The 21,438-nt window shown below is 49.1% G+C and overlaps 1 protein-coding gene across 4 annotated transcripts in view; it reads left to right on the forward strand.

Annotated features, from left to right (window-relative positions):
- VWA5B1 (von Willebrand factor A domain containing 5B1) overlaps positions 1 to 21,216 on the forward strand; it is a 66,497-nt gene extending 45,281 nt beyond the window's left edge. For 2 of the 4 annotated variants that reach the window (XM_019541514.1, XM_019541512.1), the window contains 8 exons: positions 2,878 to 3,100; positions 3,390 to 3,707; positions 6,017 to 6,154; positions 6,934 to 7,068; positions 11,446 to 11,520; positions 12,050 to 12,119; positions 13,547 to 13,670; positions 14,236 to 16,730. In XM_019541514.1, the coding sequence (XP_019397059.1) occupies positions 2,878 to 3,100; positions 3,390 to 3,707; positions 6,017 to 6,154; positions 6,934 to 7,068; positions 11,446 to 11,520; positions 12,050 to 12,119; positions 13,547 to 13,670; positions 14,236 to 15,003 (1,851 nt within the window). In that variant the 3' untranslated portion in view covers positions 15,004 to 16,730. Of the gene's footprint in view, positions 1 to 2,877; positions 3,101 to 3,389; positions 3,708 to 6,016; positions 6,155 to 6,933; positions 7,069 to 11,445; positions 11,521 to 12,049; positions 12,120 to 13,546; positions 13,671 to 14,235; positions 16,731 to 19,291 lie in introns of those variants that run through there. The other 2 variants (XM_019541516.1, XM_019541515.1) reach the window with 2 other exon arrangements.
- Positions 21,217 to 21,438: the final 222 nt, after the last annotated feature.

A 21,438-nucleotide genomic window follows, 5' to 3' on the forward strand; every position in this document is an offset into this window, starting at 1 on the left:
GGCCACTTGTCTCTTTGTAAAAAGGAACACAGATATGGTGACTTTGGCTGAAAACTCTGTGGCCGAAGGGTGATTTCCAGGGTTGGAAGCGAACCCAGCATTTGAAACCTGATGTCGCCGGGAAGCTTTTCAGCCGAGGTCTCGCTTCCATGTTTGGCAGGGGTGAGATGGCCTCCTTCAAAACCGCAGTGCAGTGCAGTGGGGCAGATCAGAATCAGGACAGCAGCAGCTGCCACTGCACCTCCGTTCCCTTGGCAACTGCGAACAGCGGACTTGGTTTCTTATCTGCTCTGGGTCAGGGCACTGGGGATCACTGCTGGGAGGGAAAGAGAGGGCTAGGGCAAGGGGAGGCTGGGGAAGAGAGTGCATTAGAGTGAGGGGAGTAGATGCTAGTGCCTGGAGGGATCACATTGGCTGCAAACACTGCAGCATCCTTGCTGGAGGGAGATTGTAGCGTGCTACCAAACAGCATGTCACTGAGCCCAGGCATCTCTAGCAGGTAGGTACCTACAGGCAGGTTGGGGTGGATGATTTATACCTCTCTGAGGCTGGTATCTTTACCCTGGATCTTTAAATCAGACAGTACCTGCCTTGCAGCGAGGCCCCAGCTTCTGCACTCTGGAGGGGATCAGGATGTTTCTAGAGGAGGAAAAGAAGAAATCAGCCCCCTTCAAGTGGCGGCAGGAGGGAAGTGTGTTCTGCTTGAGTTTAATGACTGCCTTGTTTTAAGGCGTCTCTCTCATTGCGAGGGGTCCCGGGGGCCCCCTCAGGCTGAGGGTCAGGTTGCCAATGTTTGACATTTTCAGAGAGGAGAGTGCGGTGCTCTCCTCCCCCTTCTTTGGAATGGAAAGGTCAGCATGTAGAGATGGATGGCTTTGCACAACCACACGCTGCTGCGGTCTCTCGGGGAAGGGTGCAGAGCAGGCGGATAGAAAGTGCCAACACTCACTTCCACAGAGAGTCTTTCCATCGTACCCGGAGAGCAGGAGTTCTCCTTGCCTAGGCGGCATCCCCCCGAGGGACTGTTTTAGGGTTCAGAAGTCAAACAGGGCAGAAGGAAACCATGACTCAGAGTGAGGGAGGATCAGGAAAAGGCACCTCTTCCTCACCAAAGGCTCTCGCCTCCACAGGGTTAGGGGTATGGGCAGGTTTGGCCGTAAGCCCTCTTCGGAGGACCGGTAGAGGAAGGAAGGGCACATAAGCCCGACAAGGTAGAAAAAGGCACTCCCTCATAGATTTCGTAGACATCAGGGCTGTAAGGGACCTTGTAAGATCATCAGGTCCAGCCCCCTGCCCAAGGAGCGGGAAGTCAGCTGGGGTCACATCACCCCAGCAAGATATGCATCCAAGCGTTTCTTAAAGGTGTCCAGAGTAGGTGCTTGCACCGCTTCTGGCGGGAAGTCTATTCCAGACTCTGGGGGCTCAGATGGTAAAGAGGTTTTTCCTTATGTCCAGTCTAAAACAGTCTTCTAGCAGTTTGGGACCATTAGACCTTGTCTTCCCTTGGGCTGCCCTGGTGAGCAGACCAGTTGTTGATGCACGCCTCTTATGTACGGCTGGCTCTGAAAGCCAGGCAGTGAGTCAAAGAGCTGTGGACTGTTTCGAATGTGTCAGGTGGCTTCAAACCAAGCCCGGTGGACAGCTCCACCATCCAGATCCACTCTCCTGACCGCCTGTCCCCCCTGGCTGGTAGTGGTAAAAGAGAGACCAAGGCTTGAGTGGGTCCCAGAGACTGAACTCCTGCCTCACCCTGAGAGAAGGGCTCTCTCGGTTGGTATCGAGGTCTGCAGCCTGCGGTGGCTTTTTGCAGCAGATCCATGCCAGGCCTCTTCTGTGAATAGAAAGATGTCAGGTTTCAGGAAAGGCACCTTTCCGCCAGACTAGGAAAGGGGAGAGGGAGCATCAGGATTTCTGTGCCTCTCCTCGCCCCAAGGAGAAAACATCCATATGGTAACTGCCCCCTCCAGCTTAGCCATGTCTCACACTTGGAGCCTTTTTTCCCCTCTGCATTTCTTCCCTGAAGGGACTGTTTTAGGGAGGAATAATGCCTCCCAGCCTACCTTTGGTTACTAAGCAACTGGGTCCTGGCATATCTCTCTCATCTCTCTTTTAGTTTCCTTGTGAAGTAATTAAAAGATCTGTATGGATGAGATTCATATTCCACCTTTTCCCTGGGTCCAGCCCCTTGGGTGGCAGATTCCCTCAATGACTCACTCCAGCCTCAAGGGAAATGTTAAGGGAACTTGTCTGGGGTAATTACCATAGTAAAAATCCCAAGTGTTTGGTGTGGGAATGTCTTCAGCTGAGTTCAGGACATGGAGACCATTTCACTCGCAAGGGTTTTTGTATATTTGATGAGTCAGTGAGTGAGTTGAGTCAGGATGGGAATGGGTTAAACACAGGGAGGTCAGCAGGCTCTGTCTGTCTGCCTGGCTAATCCGGTAATGCTGAACCAGGGTGCCTCGAGATCCTTTTACGAGTACCGTTGTGTGTCGTGCAGTGTTAGCACTGATAAGTGCGCATATGTGATTCACAAAATAAACCCAGAGATTTCAAATAAGAATCCCTAGTGTTAACTTCTCAGCTGTCGGGGTCTTTCTGAGTTCTTTGCAATGGAAGAATTGCTCTATTTTTCTGTAGGCAAAAAAAGAACAAAAATTAAGACCTGGTATTTTCCAAGGGGTGCCTGGAGTCTAAAAAGGTTGAGGACCACAAGTCTAGTCTGTCACCAGGCACTTCTCTCTCAATCTCTTACTATCCTTCCTTCCCAGCTGTCATGCTCACCTCTTCCCAGCAGGATCCCTGTCTTGCTAGGATTTTGTGCCACTGATATTGGTCACAACCACCTATTGAACTCAGGCTTTTCTCTGTTCACAGCCACTAACTGCCAGCCCCTACATCTCCACTATGCGTATACATGGCATGGGTGCCAGGAGGCCGTCTCTGCTGCAACAGAGCTGCATGTCATTTTGTCATGACGCAGACTCTTCCCAGCTACAGAACATGTTTCAGCACATGGTCCCAGGGAAGGGGCTGGGTCGAGTTGAAAGCAACTCTGCCTTGAGGTCCTCCTCTGGCAGCCGAAGCCCTGGAGATCTGGGTAAGTGATATCCAGGTATTGACGGAGTCTGTCTAGGGAAGAGAACTAGCTTAGGAGTCCAACCTGCTGTGTGTGTCTGTGAATTTACGCTGGGCCTCTCATCATAGCATTGGGGTCTTGTATATTTAAATTGGGAAACATTGATTAAAACATTTCAGAGGCCTTGAACTGAGAGGGGAAATAGGAGCCTGATTTCAATTGACTCGCATTGTGAGTGCGACAGAGGATCCAGTTTATAGGCATGGTCATTATGATGGTAATTAATTAAGTGCCTCTTCCCTGTCTTCAGAGTCTGTCCAGCACCCATCATTCACCTTTGAAACAGAGACATCATCGGACTGGGAGCCCCAAGACCTGGATGTGAGCTCTGCCAGGGTGTCCCTGACCTCCCCCAGGGGCATCTGCAAGGCAGTGGTGAAAGGGTTAAGGAGTAATGAACCAGTCCAGTGGGAAATCACCTTTGATATCCGGCCCCTTTTCTGGGACAGAGAGAGGCAAGAGAGCAGTGAAGGGGATCTGTGGAACGAGACCTTCCACCACCTGGCGGCCAAGTCCATCATCCGGGATTTTGAGCAGCTTTCTGAGAAGGAATGTGAAATCGAGCACGGTAATGCACGTGTCCTCCCTGACCCCTGTGACAGCACCACAGGCCAAATCCCAGCTGCTATAAGCCTTTGTTGTCCCAACAGCTTCAGTTTTATATGTTTGCAGCCACGGAGAGATCTGGCTGTCAGTTGTAATGTGTTAATATGTGGTCACACAGTGGAGACACAACATGGCCACGCAGAACGTCTGCATTCTCTCTCCCTAGACTGTCCTTTCTGCTTCCACAGCTTTTTTTGCTTGTTAACACCAATTCTCTCCTTTTCTCAACTTCCCTTCTCCCTCTCCCACACTCCCCTGCTCCCCTCCCTAGCAAGCCTGCTGATTATATGTACAGGCGGTTATTCACTTTGAGTTGTGAGCCCAGATCAGGAAGCAGAGAACACTCAAACTCCCTCTGTTCATCTCCTCTGCAATGCAGCTGGAACTGGCAGGGCTCGGCTTTGAATCTAACATCAAACATTGCTGTTCAAATGTGTCCGGAAGTTGAGATTTCCCAGTGAGTCTGTTCTCAGGGGAAAGTTTTGGGCACATCTGAATAAGAAAAACCTTTGGTAACAAGCTGCCTAGTGACATTTCTGGTGTTTTTTACCTTTGGCCAGGTCAAAAGTGTAAAGACGTGTTGTTTCTTTTGTTCCTTTGTCACTGTTTTTGCTACTGGCCACACATCAGGAGTGCAGAGGCCATATTGAAGGAAACCAAGGGGTGGGGAGCAGAGGGGGAAAGCATTTCTTTTGGAACCTACGCTTGGGTTTAAGCTGCAAGTGATGTTTTATGGATGAAGAAGGAGCCATTTTTTCTTTCCTGTTCCTGGGTGAGGTCCAGAGGGCCAAATTCAGCTTTTACTCTTCCTCTAAGACTCTGGGCATTTGTATGGGGCTGTCAAAGTCCCCCTGAGCCCAGCAGCCTATAATGCTAGCATGGGTAAGACACACAGGGGGAACGATGTGGCTGGCATCACTCCTGGCCACGTTTGGGTCCTAAATGAGCGGGTTCTTATTGATTCTTGGATCAGCGTGGGGCAGCTTTTAGCATGAGTTGGAAGGGTATCCACACTCATCTCTGGAGCTATAATAAGAGGCAGCCCACACAGGGGAGGAGAGAGGGCTGTAACAACATAGAATTCGGCTGAAAACATTTAGGATAGGATTCTTTTCCACCTCCTAGGCACGTAAGTAGCCTTAGGCATCTAGGTGGGATTCTGTTCCTCTCTGCTTGAGTCCCTGGCAAAGAGTTAAAACAAAATGTAAGCAGGTTGTCCTTGTCCCTGCGGCTTTTTTGTGACTCCAAGAAAAGGGTGAGATGTCTGTTGTTACCAAAGTAGATGTTCAGGGGCTTGGACAGGGTGCAGTAGAATCACATGTAGATGCCTAATGGGTGGGATAGAATCTGGCCCTTATTTTTCCAAAGAAATATGAAGGCAAAATGCATTCCTGATGCTCCTTGACTTATTTTAATAGACGCATGCCAGCAAGGAATTTGGACCTCTAAATAGCGCCAAGGATAACAACGAGGAGGTCTTTGCCACCAAGGGATGGGAGAGAGTTGCGGTAGGAGATAGGACCATGGGGATACATGGTCACCAGACTATGCAGGACACAAGGCCCAGCTGGGATGGAAAGAGGTGTGTTGATAGCAGGAACCAGCCTGCACTTTGTAGGTGGTTATTGTGCTGATGGGGCCTGGAGGTTATATAGGGCAATGCGTTGTGGGTTCGTTGCTTTCAAGAGGCAGAGTTCGGTGGATGTGGAAACGGACAAGGGCTTTAAAAGGTTGCTGACATGGCCAGCAAACTCGGATTATTCTCTCATTTTCACTGCAATGACAGAGAAACTCCAGACAATTCAACTAGTCATGGGATCCTTGTGTTATATACCCCTTAAGGCTCAAGGAAGAACTAGCAGCTTTATTGAGCACATCAGTCTCAGGCAGATATCTACCGAAGGTGATACAGCCCTCCCAGATAGCCTGCCCTAGCGTGTCTTGGTCCATTGGTAATATCTGAGACAGGACCTTCAGGCAGGGACACTCAATCAGAGAGGTCTTCCAAGACATTAAACTAGGGGAAGGAGGGAAGAGTGGGCAGCTGAGAGGAATATAAGGGTAAGTCCTTTTTTTCTCACTGGCACAAACCTTCAACCTAGTCTGGTGCCTGGAGCAGTTCTCTCAGGGCGATGATTTTGGGGATTATTTCATTTTGTGTGTGAGCTTAAAGCTTGGATGTTGGGCTGATGACCCTGGAAAATGGCTTTGGGCAGTAGACTGAACCCAGAAACCTTGCAAATTGTAACTCTGCCTTCTCTCATCCAACAGGGTCTGGGAGACGGTACCAGGTCAATGCCATCCACACCAGCAAGGCATGTAACATCATCAGCAAGTACACAGCATTCGTCCCAGCAGATCTTAGTACCAATGGGTACCTACCAACTGTGGTTGAATATGCCAATGCAGGTAACAGACTCTCCAGCATAGTAATATTACTTGGTTGATGCCAGTGTATGCTCTGCACTCCTTTGTAATCCCCTGAGTCTACTCCACAAGAGTGCAAAAGGCCACCCATGGAGAAACGAGATTCAGGCAGGATCTTGGCATTAGAGCAGGTTACAATCAGGCCTGCCAAGCTATAGATAGCAATAGCAAATCCATTTGCTTCTGTAAGGTGAGCCCTGGACTTCCGGTGAATGTATGGAGAATAATTCCTTCAGTGTAGTTCTCTTTGTTATTCACATATCAGTATACCCTGTTATAAGAGGTTCATAGACTCCATCCACAGTCTGTTCATCCTCAGGACTATCTTGTGTGACCGTGTCTTGTACAAGAGCCCAAGAATGCATCTACTTTTCTCTCCTTGTCCTAAGCACTTGACTGCTAGCAGCCACATCAGGATGTGGTGGGGAAGGGCTTACACAGCCTTGGTTCTCTTGAGGACCTCTGACCGTAACAGGGGAAGGTATGATAGACAGTGGGTGAGCAGGGGTATAGAGCTCAAGTGGCCAGTTGGGGCCCCCCCAGCTTTTGCTATAGAGTAAGCACCGTGGAAACAACCTATTGCTGAGAAGGTGTTTGTAGGGTAGTTGCATTGGGGCAGCCAACCCCAGGGGGAAGAAGCGTGCCATTGACTGGCTTGGAAGCCATGAAGTAACTGCATTAATCCAGCTGTTCGCTGTATCACCACTGCATGGTGTCCCCAGACAGCCATAATGGTGGGGATTCCCTTTGTCCACATCAAGGTGCAGCAGCCAAGCAAGGCAGCCAGAGAAGCTCAGGCTCGGGAAGCAGAAGGCACCGAGGCTTTTCCATTGGACTTGGACGTACCCAGTCGACTTGTGGCCAGGACGGAGCAGACGATGGATTGTCTGGCCTGAGTAAGAGTCCAGCCCTTCACTATTGCCCTTGATCTCTTGTTTAGCGCTGGGGGCCATGATCTAACATGAAAGTGCATGAACACATACCATCAGTCCTTTCCATTACCTGTCACTTGTAAGCTTCCTCCCTTTGGCCTCCTCATTCAAGATGATGGCTGTTTCTTGAAGGCGGTGACATAAATGAATAAATGCTGGGGTCCTGATTCTCCTCTTCCTTATACTGGTGATCACAAAATCAACTGTAGCGAAGTCTAAGGTGTGACACTATTGTGAATGGGCAGAAACAAGCACTCTGAGCATGCAGTGGCAGTCATTGTACTGCACATTCCTGGCTAGACCAGCTCTATCACCTGAATGAGCTTATGTTGTGCTGTTCTAGTCCTCCTGCTTCTGGCACAGCCAGATTTGCAGAGCCATGGAAATGAGAGACAGATGAGCAGGGGCCAGCCATTTGTGAATCTGAAAGCAGGTTGGTATGAGCTTTCAGGGAAGTTTTGGGTCTGGTGTACTCCTAGAACTGTCTCTTGCTGCCCCTATAGTCACCCTGGCTGTTCGCACCATGCTTAATCCTGCCACGAAGGTCTGTCTTTAATTAGGGATGGAGCCCTTTTCCTGCTGGACAGGGGAAACTTCTTTTCTTTCCTGCCCTAGCACATGCACAAAGGGAGCCCTCGATTGCACTGATGTAACAGGCGGTAATGTTTTCTGTCTCCCAAGGCAAAGTCCTGGCCTGTTTGCTGGCCTGCTGCAGAGGAGAGATTTAACTTGTATAAGCAAGGACAAACAACACCACTTGTTGGTGAAATCCTGATCCCAGGGAGATCCACTGGAGTTTTGCCATTGATTTCAATGGGGCCAAGATTTCACCCCAGAAATCTGTAATCCAGCACTACCTGGCCACCAATCCCAAACCCTGAGGTAGATGAGGGAGGTCCATCTAGGCTGTCATGTAGACAACCCTCTTTTTTGGGCAATGAGACAACTCTTTGGCAATGAATATCCCTGACTAATGTCACTTGGAAGGTCTGATGGGCATAGCATGTGGCTGGATTGGCTAATCTCAGTGCAGGCTGGAAGCTGTCCCCTGGAAAGGAAACTCCATGAAATAACGACAGCTTCTTTGAGTCTCTCAGAAATGGCTTTGGCTGATGCTTTGAGATTAATTGGCAGCCATAACACACGTGACACGAAGGGCCAATCAGGCTGCAATTAGAGATGAAGGGACTTTTAATGCAGCGGCCAGTAAATCTCCAGCTAATAAAGATGAACTGGATTGAATGTTTGCTCATACAGTCAAGGCTGCTGCTAAGTTAAAATTACTTTTTCGTTAGGGATAAGGAGGGAGCTGGAATTCATGACCTTGTGGATAGTCCCTGTACTGACACCAGGTCATATTGCTCAGGAATGAGCTAGAATCACACCCTTCTCTAGCTGCGCCTACCCCATTCCCTAGCCCAGGGGCCTGACCTCGGGCACATCAGCTTGTTAGCCACAGCTTGGAGCTGCAGCTGGACCAGGCTTGAAGCCCTTTCACTTCAGAAGCACATGCTGCTTTTTTCTCCACAGCTGCCTCAGCAGCAATTATTCTCTCCACGTTCCTGTCCTTGCCCCCCTCTTTCACCAAAGATTAAATCTTGGCAGCACTCACACTATTAGACTTGACAACTAACCTCATATTCTTCTTGATTTCCTCAGCTTCTCAAGTCTAATGCAACCTGAAACACTTAGTTATCTGCCCCCGCTTGTTAGCGTGATCCCAGCGAGCGCTGCAGGGTCATCCTGGTGGCCCATGGGAATAAGAGTTGCTCTGATGAGTTGATTGTAGCAGCGTGGGTACGTGGGGTTTCCCAGAGGCTGAACATATCCCTATCTCCTTTCCACATCTCTGTGCTGTGCGAGTAGCTATTGAATGTGGGTGATGCTGAAGGTTGGCTCCTCAGGCCTTTGAGGATTTGGGCACTCTAGAAACCAGGACTTTCATTCACCAGAGGTTTATAGTCACCTTTTAGAGGACAGGGAGGGAGCCCTGGGGCAGGATGGGATCACAGCTAGTGCCAAGGGATTGTAGTTGGTAACCTAGAGCTGGATGGTCCTTGCATGAGCCTAAGGTGAGGTCCCCTGGGGTCCAAGCCCCACTTCTGCTTGAATCTGAGTGATGACAACATTATTCCACCCGTCTTTCTATTTCAAAAGCCTTGGGTTGCCTTCCAGTGCAGAACCAAATCCAGCATGGGCATTTTGGAAGTTGCCACTAAACAGTATTGTCATTCTCCAGTGAGCAGTCTTTGATCCATCCTAGGGTGGGAACATGCGTCTGAAGAGAGACAGTGGTCACAGCTTGTTTGATGCCACAGAAAGACCAGAAGCTTAGTAGCTGCAGCACATCTCTAGCTAACGTTTGATCTAGGTCTTGGCGCTTAATAACAGCACTTGCTTCTGAGCTGGTGACATAGCCCATTACAAAGCTATGTGTTGCCTCCCTAGACACTGAGGCCGACAGTTCTGGGACTCTGGTAATTAGCACCTCTTTATTGCTTCACTCTGAGGTGATACCAAGGTGACCGGTTTCCCATCCTTCAGTTGTGCTGGGCATTCCTGGTGGTTTAGGAATAATGTATCCTGCATTCAAGTAGGGTGGTGATTCTTAACCAGGGGGGAGCCACAGCACTGTGGGGTGCCTTGGGATCCTTTCAAGGGCTCCACAGGGTGCCCCACAATGTTAGCACTATTAGCTTTGCAGACATGATTCACAAGATAAATTCATTGATTTCAAATAGAAATCCAGATTTGGGGTCTTTCTGAGTTCTTTGCAACTGAAAAACCTCTCTATTATTTCTCTGTAGGCAAAAAAGAGTGAAAGTGAGTTGGATTTTTTGAGGGGTGCCTCAAATTTATCCAAGGGTGCCTCAAGTCTATCCAGGGGTGCATTGAGTCTAAAAAGATTGAAAACCACTGATATAGGGAGTTACACTAGATGGCCTTTGGGGTCCCTTCCAGCTCTAAAGCTGACATTTTGCTCTAATGAAAAGGAAGCAAAGTGCATGGTGAAGCCATGTGAGCTCCCTCTGCGGGACAGACCTTTGAAGAAGCATCGTTGAATGGCACTCCAATACGGTATGGGACTGATCTACAGCCCCTGGAAGTCAGTGGGAATCTTTCTATTGATGTCAGTGGGCTTTAGGTCCAATTCCACAAGAGCCAATTACGGAAAATCCCATTACATTATCTCTGTGCTCCAGCCATGCCTCCATCCACCTTTCAGCTTCCCATTGTATCCTCAGAGCAACTAAGAGAGCTGCCAAGATAGCTGATCAATAGTCCATCCAGCTGGAATGACAGCTGCTGGAAGATGGAGAGGCAGGGAGAGAGAAGCAGGAGGAAAAAAAGTGTCTATAAAGGGGGAGACACCATTAAAGGAAAGTTAAAGAAAAATGAACAGGTGCAGCAAAAGGGTGATCTGATGATGCAGTAATTTGCTTCTCATTTCCTTTCTATGAGCTGAATCACATTTTGCATGTTGGTGTGGGCTTACTTCTGAGTTTGAGACTGATAAATTCTAAGGTTTTTCTTCCTGGAATTAATTCAATGTGGAATATGGGTGAACACACGTTCCTAAAGGACCTGCCTGTCAAGGATCCTGAGGTATTTTCTGCACATTCATCTGTGGAGAATCCTGCAGAGTAAGGCTTGACCCACTTTTAGAGAAGTGGAAATGAATATCGGTGACTGAGCCAGCATCAAAATAGCAAGTTGGTGGCAGAGAGGGAATAGAAATGACTCCTATTCGGTTTCTTTGGAATACCCAGTTCCTGACCCAGAGTGGACTAAAATGTTGGCCAACAGAAGTAGGATCCAGGTGTTCAGACTCATGGAGAGTCATGGCCAAACTGTTTGACCCTTTGGTAACCTCTTTTTGACATGATGAAATGCCCCAAATAGTCACATCTTCCTTTGTCCAGCCAGATCCACTGGTAAGATAGAACATGAATGGGGCTGGGATTCTCCCCACCATAAGGTGGTTCTCCTACGTAGACTTGAGATGCATTGAGGTAGCACAAAGAGGAAAACAGTGCAGAAAACAGGACCTAAGAGGTGCACAGTTTTGAAGTCATGGGGAAGGTTGGAGCCAAAGATGATAAAGAGGCTGTTGAGGGGCAAGAGGGAGTCCAGTGAATGAAGAAGGTAACAGATGTGTTGGGTGCGCTGCATGTCATAGATGTGATGATGGTGCTACATGCAGCAGAGGATGAGGAGGACAGTAATGCTGGGAGAGGGTGTGAGGGCTGTACATGCAATTCAGAGGGCCAAGACAAGGCTTAGGGAGGTGAGAGTCATATGTAGATAGATGACATTGCTCTTGTATTTCCGCTATTGCAGATATGGAAGAGAATGTCCTGTCGCCCTGCAGTACCCCATCTTCCTCCGGCTGGGAGCGCTACAGTTTCCCAGAAGGTAAGGTGTGGCATTTGTGTTATACCTCGAGGCCAGGGCAATGCCATTTCATCCAACTGATATTTCAAGTGGAAGAGGAAAGAGTTTTTTAGTAACCTGCATTCAGACTTCTGAGCTGCTCCTGGAACAGTAGGCAATTTAGTATCTTATTTGAATGATTTAAATCTGCTTTGGCCAATCTTTGTATATTGCTGAGTAAAATTAGGCCTATAAACCCATATTTAGGCACCTCATGGAATGGCCTGGAGTTCAGAGCCTCTAAGCTCCGACTAGCTCCTGTGAGATCATCAATGATTTCCGGAGAGGTGGAAGGATATTGTTATCCTTGTGACACGCATGAGAAAAAGGAGGCAGTGAGTGATGAAGTAACTTGGCCAAGGTCTCAAAGCAAATTGATGTCAAAGCCATGAAGAACGGTTGGGAACTCAGTTTCCTAGCATATAGATCATACCCCTTGAATTCTGGGGCTAACTCTCCCATCAGACCAGAGGTTTCTTCATTTTATCCTTGTGTTTGTGTTTCTCCCCAGCTCCACTGCAGAGTCCATCTGCTTCCTCCACTCACTCCCAGAAGTCCATCGAGAACCTCTTTGCTGCCAGGTAAGAGACAACTGGAGCATTCCCCGATGAGACGAGCCTCATGGCTAGTATCTTCCTTGGCTGTGGGTTTGACCACAAGTCCCTGTATATTTCTTGGGAGAGTATCTGCATCCTGAAGATGGGGAACAGGCGAAACTCAAGAAGCAAAGATGTGTTTTGAGAATAAGGGTCATATCAGCCATAAGTTTCACAGCACAGTCTTGCTTTGAAAGTGCTATACCCCAGCCCTTCTTTAGTTGGTTTAATGGCCTAAGCAGACAGCTGGTGAGCTGGGATTAGGGAGAATTAGCCAGAAAGCTGAGACTGATGGTTGGGATCTAGACAATACACCTTTTTATTTTTGAGTTTACAAGTGTTGTATAAATGCCATGCTTGTAGGAGTGGGTTGAACAGACCAGATGGGGGGTGGATTCTCCGTGCCACCCACTGCAGCCAGTTGATAGCAATTGTTTACCAGAGAGGAGAGACTCCTTCAGGGAGGCTTTAGTGTTTATATACTTAGAAAAAAGTGCAACACAAGCATCCTCACTCTGCCTCACCTTTGCTTTGGTGTGACAGAGGAGAGTCACTCTCAGTGATGGCCCATTCAGCCCTGAGTGTCTTTGCTGAGTGGGGCTCTCAGTGGGTTCACATCCCACTGGAAAGCAACATGAAGCTCCCACACCCATCCATAGTGCACAGAGCACTCATTAGATGGTAACTTTTTCATTCAGCACCTACATAGCTTAGATTGGAACCAGTGACCTAGAGGACTACATACTTTACTACTCCCTCCTCAAGCCACCCATATATGTGGGTATGGACTATGGAGGTATCTCCATGTCATCTGATATGAAGAAACTGTGCAGGCCGTAGCCTACTGAAATTCAGCAGGACTTCGGGTCCTAAGTCACTTAGGTACTGTAAGCTTTACTTTTCTCCAGTGATTTGAAGAGATGAGGGATCAAAGGAAAAGCCCCCTGTCTTTCTCACGCACCGACATGCTCATCCCATTGTCCTTATGCTGCCTGGACTCTCTGGCTCCAGTCCCTGGAAACCTCTGTCAGAGAGCATGAGTCACACAGCTCTTCTAGAAAGTGACAAAAGAAAGGATTAGGGCTTAGGGGGGGTCACATACTCTTAATTAGCTGAAGAATTTATTTCTGTGGCATGGGGCAATGATGGTCTTCCTAAAGTTTCCTCCCAGTTTGGGGAGTTCACGAGAGACTTGACTAGAGGAGAGTTACATTTTTACTGGGCTGCGCTGGCTGTACAGAGCATACTCGCCGTACTGGTCACGGTATAGCTCAGAAGGGGACTGATGGGCTGCTCTGTATTGCGGGTGAAGCCAAGTGAGCAGACGCTCGGCAGCGGACCAGGTGCATGTGTCTTTGGACTGCCTGACTTATGTGGCTTATACCTCCCCTTGTTACTTTGTCTTGGTGCAGGTTGACCCTTAATAAAACAAGACTGTTGACTCGTGCAGCCAAAGGTTTCATGAGTAAATCTCCAAATAGGGTGACTGAGCCCAGCTCGGAGAGCGACAATGAGAACAAAGACTATCTACCCCTGGTAAGCCACTGAACCAGACCTCTACTATTTGGCATAATGGAGCATAGGAAGATAAGAACGGAAGGGACTTTTTTGATCACTGGGTCCAGTTCCCTGCCACTGCAGACAGCTATGTCCTATAACCCTGTTCATAAGCTCTTCCGGTCCCAGCCTAAGTTAGGTTGTTTGCTCCAACTGCTCCTGTTGGAAGGTGCTTCCAGGACGTCATTCCTTGGAGGTGATGCTTAGAAGCCACTTTGATTCCTAGCCTACACTTGCTCATGATTACTGCATACTTGCATATTCTAGGTAGAGCGTATCGCTAGAGCATGAGCTAGAGTTATTGCTTCTGAGGAGGATTCCGTGACTTGAGGACCTATAATAAAGTGTTACCCAGCAGAGGAGATGACAAGCAGCAATATTGCATGTGATCCTCCTGGAAGCTATTGGCTTGCCCATAGTGCTGCTGTCCCAGCCTGGCTTGGGTGTAGCTGGGGTGGACTTTTGCTGGGTTGGGTAAGCCACAGCCCTGGCTACAGAAGAGATCTTCTCTGGGGCCTTACTGCACTATGGTTCCTCCCTGCAGGTATCTCTGCAGTTGGCCTGTGGTGCTTTCCTGCTCAACTCAGCCCTCTGCGATGCAACCAACATTCCCATGGAGAAACTGAAGTGGACCTCTCCGTTCTCCTGCCACCGGATGACTCTCAGCCCCTCTGCTGGCTCTTACAGCACGAGGAAGCCAGACACCCCTGGGGAAGCCAAGAGCCCAGCCTACAGCCGGCAGCTCCAGGTGCCTGGTGATGTTCGCAGAGAAGGCTCCTCTGACAGGGACTTCATCTCTAGTCCCTTGACCAATGGACATGGTGAGGGCCAGGAGGATGGGGGTTGCCCTCGCCACTTCTCAGGTAGCGAGGCTGAGAGCCTTTGCAGGGCTCTGCAAGCTGAGAATGAACTCTCCCCTCCTGCTATCACCATCCACCGCTTCTCCTCCCCGCAGAGCACCCAGCCTCCTCTGGAGCTGCAGAGTGACAGTGGCAGAGGCTCTGAGACAGACAGCTCCGAGCTCCAGGCCCTGCTGTCTGACATTGAGCTGCAGCAGCGGACTGAGCCGGAGGGGATGCTTTGGGCCACAGCGGTCGCCCTGGCCTGGCTGGAACACAGCTCGGCCTCCTACTTTATTGAGTGGGAGCTGGTGGCTGCCAAAGCCAGCATGTGGCTTAGTGAGCAGGAGTTCCCCCTGGGCTGTGGCCTGGCCACTGTGAAGGCTGCAGCCCGGCAGCTCTTTGTGTTGCTCAGGCACTGGGATGAGAACCTTGAGTTCAACTTGCTGTGCTACAACCCAAACAATGTCTAGGAGGGGCAGGGGCATTGGGGGGGATCCAGGCAGATGTCTGTGAAGGCACCCAGGATACAGGGACTAGTCCTTAAAGACACACTGAGCTCTGCTCCAGCAGCGATGTGCACGTTTATTAGAACAAGGCTTTGCGCTGGCAAAGCCATGACTGAAATGCATTCAAAATCCCATGCTTGGCGATTCTTCTTCTCACGGCCTAAGCAAGGTCCTGTGCTGCTTCCTGCAGAAGGACATTATTTAGGCTAGTGTCTCAGCAGAAAGGATCAGACAATTTGGTAACTAGGAAGAGCACGTCTGGTTTTGCTGGGCACCAGGCAGCTTCCCTGTGGTCCCCAGTGCTGCTCCCAGGAAGAGAATCCCAAAGCATTGCTCAGCTGTTTGATCCACCCACTTTTCTCCTGCTTACCAAGCTCCCCTCTGCTCTTCATGCAGAGCATTTGCAGCATGATTTATTTGTTGCTCCCCAGAGGCACCTGACAGTGTCCCACCATCAGTCTTGAATGCCTTTTAGTGAAGATTATCCTGTGTCTCTTGTCTCAGGATTCATGCTTATGCATCTGCTACTTCTCGTAGGTCAAGGGCAATGGAAATGCAGACTGCGACTGAGTGTCCAGGTAGCTTATACGCAAACAGCAGTAGTGTTGTTCCTATTGGAGATGGGTGAAAAGCTACTTTCTCCCAGCCCTGGCCATGGAATGGCTTCACTGATCACCAGGGGAGGACTTGGGCTGAGATTTTCAATGAAACCCTCAGGAATTAAGTGCTCAGATCCCACTATAATTCCAAATTCCTTGGTGTCCAGGACTGCCCCACAGCTGACAACGTGCCTTAGCATCGTGTGCCCACAGAGCAGAGGCATTGTGAGGGCAGACTCTGCAGTCAGTAAACTGCCTGGAACGTGCAGAGGATGGGCTGAAGAAAGCAAGCTCTTTCCCAAGCACTTCTGGCTTAGTGTAGTAGAGACAGCAAAGTGTCCTAAGAAGTAAAGTCTTCTCTGCTCCATCAAAGCCCCCTCCTGTAGGGACACAGCCTACGGTCTCGAGAGAGGCTGTGCAGCATGTTACATCCGATCAAAACCACCTGGCTAAAGGGCCTGGCTTGGAGTTGCATTTCCAACCTGAAGCCATTTGCCCAGTGGTTTTGACCCTCTTGCACTTTGGTTTCCTGACTCAGATGGAAAATATTCCACTGCCCTCCTGTGCACCTGGCTCTTTGAAGCTCCTGCTAGCCAAACTCCTCTGTCCTGGCCAGATTGGCAGAGCTCTTTCATTATTGGTGTGGCTGCCTTTTCTACCATTAGCATTACTCCCTGTGCATAGGTTCTACCTTCTTGTGTCTGCCTGCAAACCTGTCACATGCCTGTCTGTCACACCTTGCCCCTTGGGTCTCACACTGCCCCTCCAGATGGGGTGAGCAAACCATTTATTTCCCAGTTGGGTTGGATGCCTGGCGAGCCCCTTGGATTCTCTCCCCCTCCCTCCGGCACTGCTGCTGAACTTGTTCCCATCCTCTCTGTGCTGTGTTTTGACTGGAGTGCCGTAGCGCTTGTGACAGGCACTATCTGTGGGTACCTGTATCCACTCTGCTTAATGCAAAGTGACAACTGATAGCAAATTGTATTGACAGACCTTCAGTGAGTGTAATTGCTTGGCAGAAACCATCCTGAATCAGTTATTCATAGTGGAAGGCAACTGTAATCCTCAGACTCCAGTGCTCTGCAAAGTCACCAGTACCATCCCTGTTATCTCCAGCTAATGCCAGGAACATGCTTTGGGTGACAATTGTCAAAAACATGTTAATTCAACTAAATACACCACAGCCAATTAGTTCATAATAGAGTGATTATTAAAGACTCAGTAAGGACCAGATTCAGCCTGTTGCAGTCCACGGGAGATGAGCACGAGTGTTTAAAGGCCAAATATGACCTTTCCATGACAAAACTCACAGCACAACTGGCTTGTTCTGATCAACGTGCACATAACTGTACCTGTCTCATTTGTGGGGACAGTGCAGGCCTCATTATGGCCTGCGGCTGAAGGGTGACTGCATCTGAACCGTCACCCCAGGATGCGGGGGATGCTGTCACCTCAGGGAGGTTCGTACAACCAAGCTCATGTCCGTGAATCAAGAAAACCTCCCTATTCACTTCAGCACCCATGTAGAGCCCATTAAAACATGTGAAAATTTAGCACATGCTTTAAGGCTTTCCTGAATTGGGGCCAGGTTTCATCATGCCTGAAAAGATGGGTGGGTGAGTCGGGACGCCATCGATGGTTGGGTGAGTTGGAAGATGTAAGATTGTGTGAAAGGGAGTGAAAGAGGTCAGGTTCACATGTGAGAAATGGAGCTGATCGTGATGCTTTCAACCAAAAACAATTTCTGTCAGAAACTATGATTCTGTTGAAGTTGATCTTTGCAAAGGGATAGAGGGCAAAGGCACTGTTTTCAGTGATTTTTGCTTTACTTAATTTTTCTGACAGGAGAACTCTAAAAATATATATTTCTTTTGTTTCAACCCAGAATATAGCTTTAACATTGGTCTTGGGGAACTGAAAAATGTTAGTTGCCATTTGCAGGGTTTGGATTTTGGGGGCAGGGGGTCTTCCCCTCCATTTTTATCTCTTTCCCTCCAGGAGAAGTAAAAGAGGAGGAAGAAGTGAGAGACCACTGGACTTTCTTCTGATGCAAAAATATTTATTTGGGAGCCCCCATGGGAAACCAACATTTTCGACCATGAATTTTGGAGCAGGCATTTATGAAAAAGAAGAAGTAGGTTTTCATATAATCTCTTGTGTGAACAGATTGGAATGAGAGTTTTGTTTGGCTTGCAAGAGGAGGTTACAAGATGCCTCCTCCTGTTGTCTTCAGATCCAGTTCAGATATGTGTCTTGTCAGCTCAGGCTGCAAGACCGTGGTCCGGTTCCAAATGCATCCATGCCTTTCCTGGTTATGTTCCAGATTAGTCCCTGAAACTGCTGGCATCCCATGTGTGTTCAACAGGGCATCGACCCAGACGTTACAGAAGATGCCCATGTCATTGTGCGGCATTATTAATGTACCAGCCCCTGCGTTGGGAGTGCTGGAGAGCTGCAACACTCCTTTTCAAGCAGGTCATTTGTTCTTCCCGTCTCAAGTTGCATGTCATGGAAAGTAGCAAACCGAAAGCTTAACTGTGTATGTAGCTATTACCCTGTCCCGTAGCCGTCCCACCCTGTGACGTGGTGTCGGTGTGCTGCAGAGCCAGTGCAAGACCCTGGCTAAAAGCAATGTGATGTGAGCTTTTTTTTTTGGTAGGTGGAGTGACCTGATGTACTGGGTTTTTAAAGTGTTTTTGCACCCTCCTACCACCTCGCCTTATGTCCCTGCTCCCCTCAGCTACCCGCGAGGCTCAGCTTTGTAAATACCAGAAGCATTAATCAATGCAAACCATACCACAGTGACCCCCTTTTCCTGGGGGGCGCCTGGCTCTCACAGCAGATGTAGTGGGTGTTGAAGCCCAGATTGGCAGCTCAGAGAGCCACGGCTGCAGAGATGGGGAATGCCAAGGCCTGCGGCGTGTGGGTCAGTCAGGCTTGGTACACAGGTCCTAGGTGGTGTCACAACAGCTCTGTCCACAATGCTGCATTATCTGATAGGAGCTTATTTCTATGCACTCAAAGCACTTTAGATGCTTCCAGGTTATGGGCTTTTAGCAATCATTCCAAATGGCTTTTCAGTTAGAGGCTCAGCAGGTCTTTACGAGGTGAGTCACAGTCTAATGTCTCAGTTTCGCACAGAAAAATGAGAACATCACAGAAAATCTCCCCGATTACTATAACCCCCCAACACAAACATATGGCCTCGTGGTTCGGACTCTCCAATGTCAATGCAAGTCTCAGTGACTCCTAACTAGCCCTTGTACGTGTCTGTAATAGTTACAAGGTCTAGAAGATGTACTGAGTGAGGGACATAGATGTGTTGAGTGTGCATGGGGGAAAAAAGTATGGAGAGTGTGTGCAACAGCAGAGGAAGCTGTCTCTGGTGTTCAAGCTGCGGCCCAGCAGCAGAGATAGGAAGTGCCATCAGAGACAGGGGTCGTTTGTAATAAAACAGGGAAAGACACACCACCTGCGGTGTGTTGTGTGCAACAGCCACCATGCAGGCTATCACATAGAGACTCGTGTTGGCCATCTGCTTTTTAGCATGGTCTTGAGACAGTCAGATTAGCCCAAGAGCAGTTCTGTGAACTGGTAAAACATGCATCGCTGCTGCTAACTCTGCTCTAAAATCACTCTGTGTTGGTTTGCAGATGTAACAGGAGGCTAGCAGGTCATCCCTATTGCTTCTCTGAGCCTGCTCTCCGAATTACCAGCTCAACCATGCAACAGAGGCTGCAGTTCGGAGTGCATTGACCCCCTGAGGGGGGGAGCCTGCAGATCAGTAAGCAGATGAGATCTAATCTGAGGTAATAGTAATATTTTACTGAAGAGCAAAACCTACCTCTCTTTTTTGCCCAACTCTTGCTCTCTGTCTTGGGTTCTCACTACAGAGAAGTTAGCAGAGTCTTGAACTAGGTCCATCTAAGATAGCTATGACTCAAACCTCAGCCCTGCTAGTTAATAGGGACCTGTGCTGGTTTCCAATGACATCTTCCACAAGACATGCAGTCAGAATATTTTGGGGGAGATCTGTACTACTCCATACGACCAGACCAGGTCTCGGTACCTGCAACCCTGGCATGATCTACCAACATTTGAATGTCCTTGTACTACAGGCTCCTTGCAGGAGAGCCCAGAGTGCTGCCTTGTAACTTGAGGTCAGCTCTGAGGAAGTGTCCAGTTACTGTTTCAAACCAAAGTACTGACAGGAGAGGTTTAGCATGGATGGGATAGGCTTTGGCTCTAGCTGAGAATTATACAGGCTGGCCAGGGAAAGGAGAGCTCTCTGCTGGACTCACAGGGGAGTGTTTAATCTTGTGTTAATTAAGCTCTTGCTGAGTGCTGCTGTGAAATCCTCCAGCACGGCCTCCAAGTTGCCAGGCAGGCTGTCTGGACAGGCCACCAGAGGGTGACCTTGCTTCATGCTCATCAAGATGCTGAGATCTGTGGTTGGCCGGTAGAGACGGTGAGGGTAAGACGGGCTGGGCAGCTGCGAAGAGCTGAACCTTGCAGCAATGCCTTGAGGTCCAGCTGCATGGAGAAGGCAGCTCCCTCAGCCTCTGTCAGCTGAGCAGGGAAGGATAATCCCGGAGGTTGTCTCTGCATCAAAGGGGTTTAGCCGTAGGAGTTTGGAGTCTCATACCCGAGTGCTGGCTTCCAGCTGTGCGGGGTGGTTTATATAGCTCCCATGTTGCAAGGACTTTTCTCCAATGGAAAACCCATGACATGCTGGATACAGCATCATAAGATCAGTAATTGCTTCCATTCAGGCAACACTGTTAATTCCAAGGACACCAGAGCACTCAATCAATACTAGATCAGCCAGCAAGGTAGGTAACTCTGTCCAGTTTATAAGTGGGGAAACTGAGGCACAGAGAGCTAAATGACTTGCTGGAGCAGAACTTGGGGAGTGATGGTTCCCAGCTCTGACCACTATAAAACGCTGCCTCACCTATTGTTAAAAAAGTTGGGAGCTCTCCAACTACACTGTGGTCTATCTTAGCTTGGATGCAGTCTCCGTTGCCAGGGATGCGTTGGACATCCATCCGTTCCAGTCAGAGTTTTGTGTCGCTGTGTCGCTGCTCGTGGTGTCACGTAGCTGTCAAATTAGCCGGGTGGCTTTCTGCAGTCCTCTGTGGTTCAGATGACATGGCTGGTGATTGTTCTCCAGACCCTCAAGTGCCTATGGATGCGACCACACGCTCTAGCGTACAATGTGACTGTGGTGCCTGTGATTTTTTTGCTGCTCGTTGGAGACCCATTGCCTTTCGCTCACTTTCCGGATGCGTCAGCAGCATTGCCTTGTTCGGTGGGCTTTGAGTTTTGTGTCCGGGGCGGGGTTGGGGTCGGGGTGGGGGTAGGAAGGGAGGAAGCAGTGTTTTGATGTCAGGACTGTGCTCGTGCTGTGGTCCCTTTGTTATCCGTGTCAGCTATCTTCGTGTGACGGGTCGACCATTCTGTGATGCCGAAGATGTCCCTCGGTGGGGCACGGCGAGTTTGTCGGCTGGCTCCTCGCGGCAGTCGTGTTCTCTGTTACACAAGTGGTGTTACCCCAGTAAAGCAAAGTGCGCTTGAATCCGTGTCCTGAGTACTTTTGTTTCATTGCGGTTTTCCCCGCAGCTCCCCAGGATCCGCTCCTATCCCCAGAGCCTCCCCAGAGTCACTTGAACAGTTGGTGAAGAAGTCGGCTGGGCCTTGGGGGAGAAAAACAGAGGTTGGAAGGAAAGGATCGTTGCTGGTTTCTTTCCAAAACACTTAGGTTTCAGCTTTTTTTTGACCAAACACAATGTTCATTCAG

This window comes from Crocodylus porosus, unplaced genomic scaffold (genome assembly GCF_001723895.1).
Source record: "Crocodylus porosus isolate Cpor-Errol unplaced genomic scaffold, CroPor_comp1, whole genome shotgun sequence".
In the NCBI taxonomy this organism is placed as follows: domain Eukaryota; kingdom Metazoa; phylum Chordata; order Crocodylia; family Crocodylidae; genus Crocodylus; species Crocodylus porosus.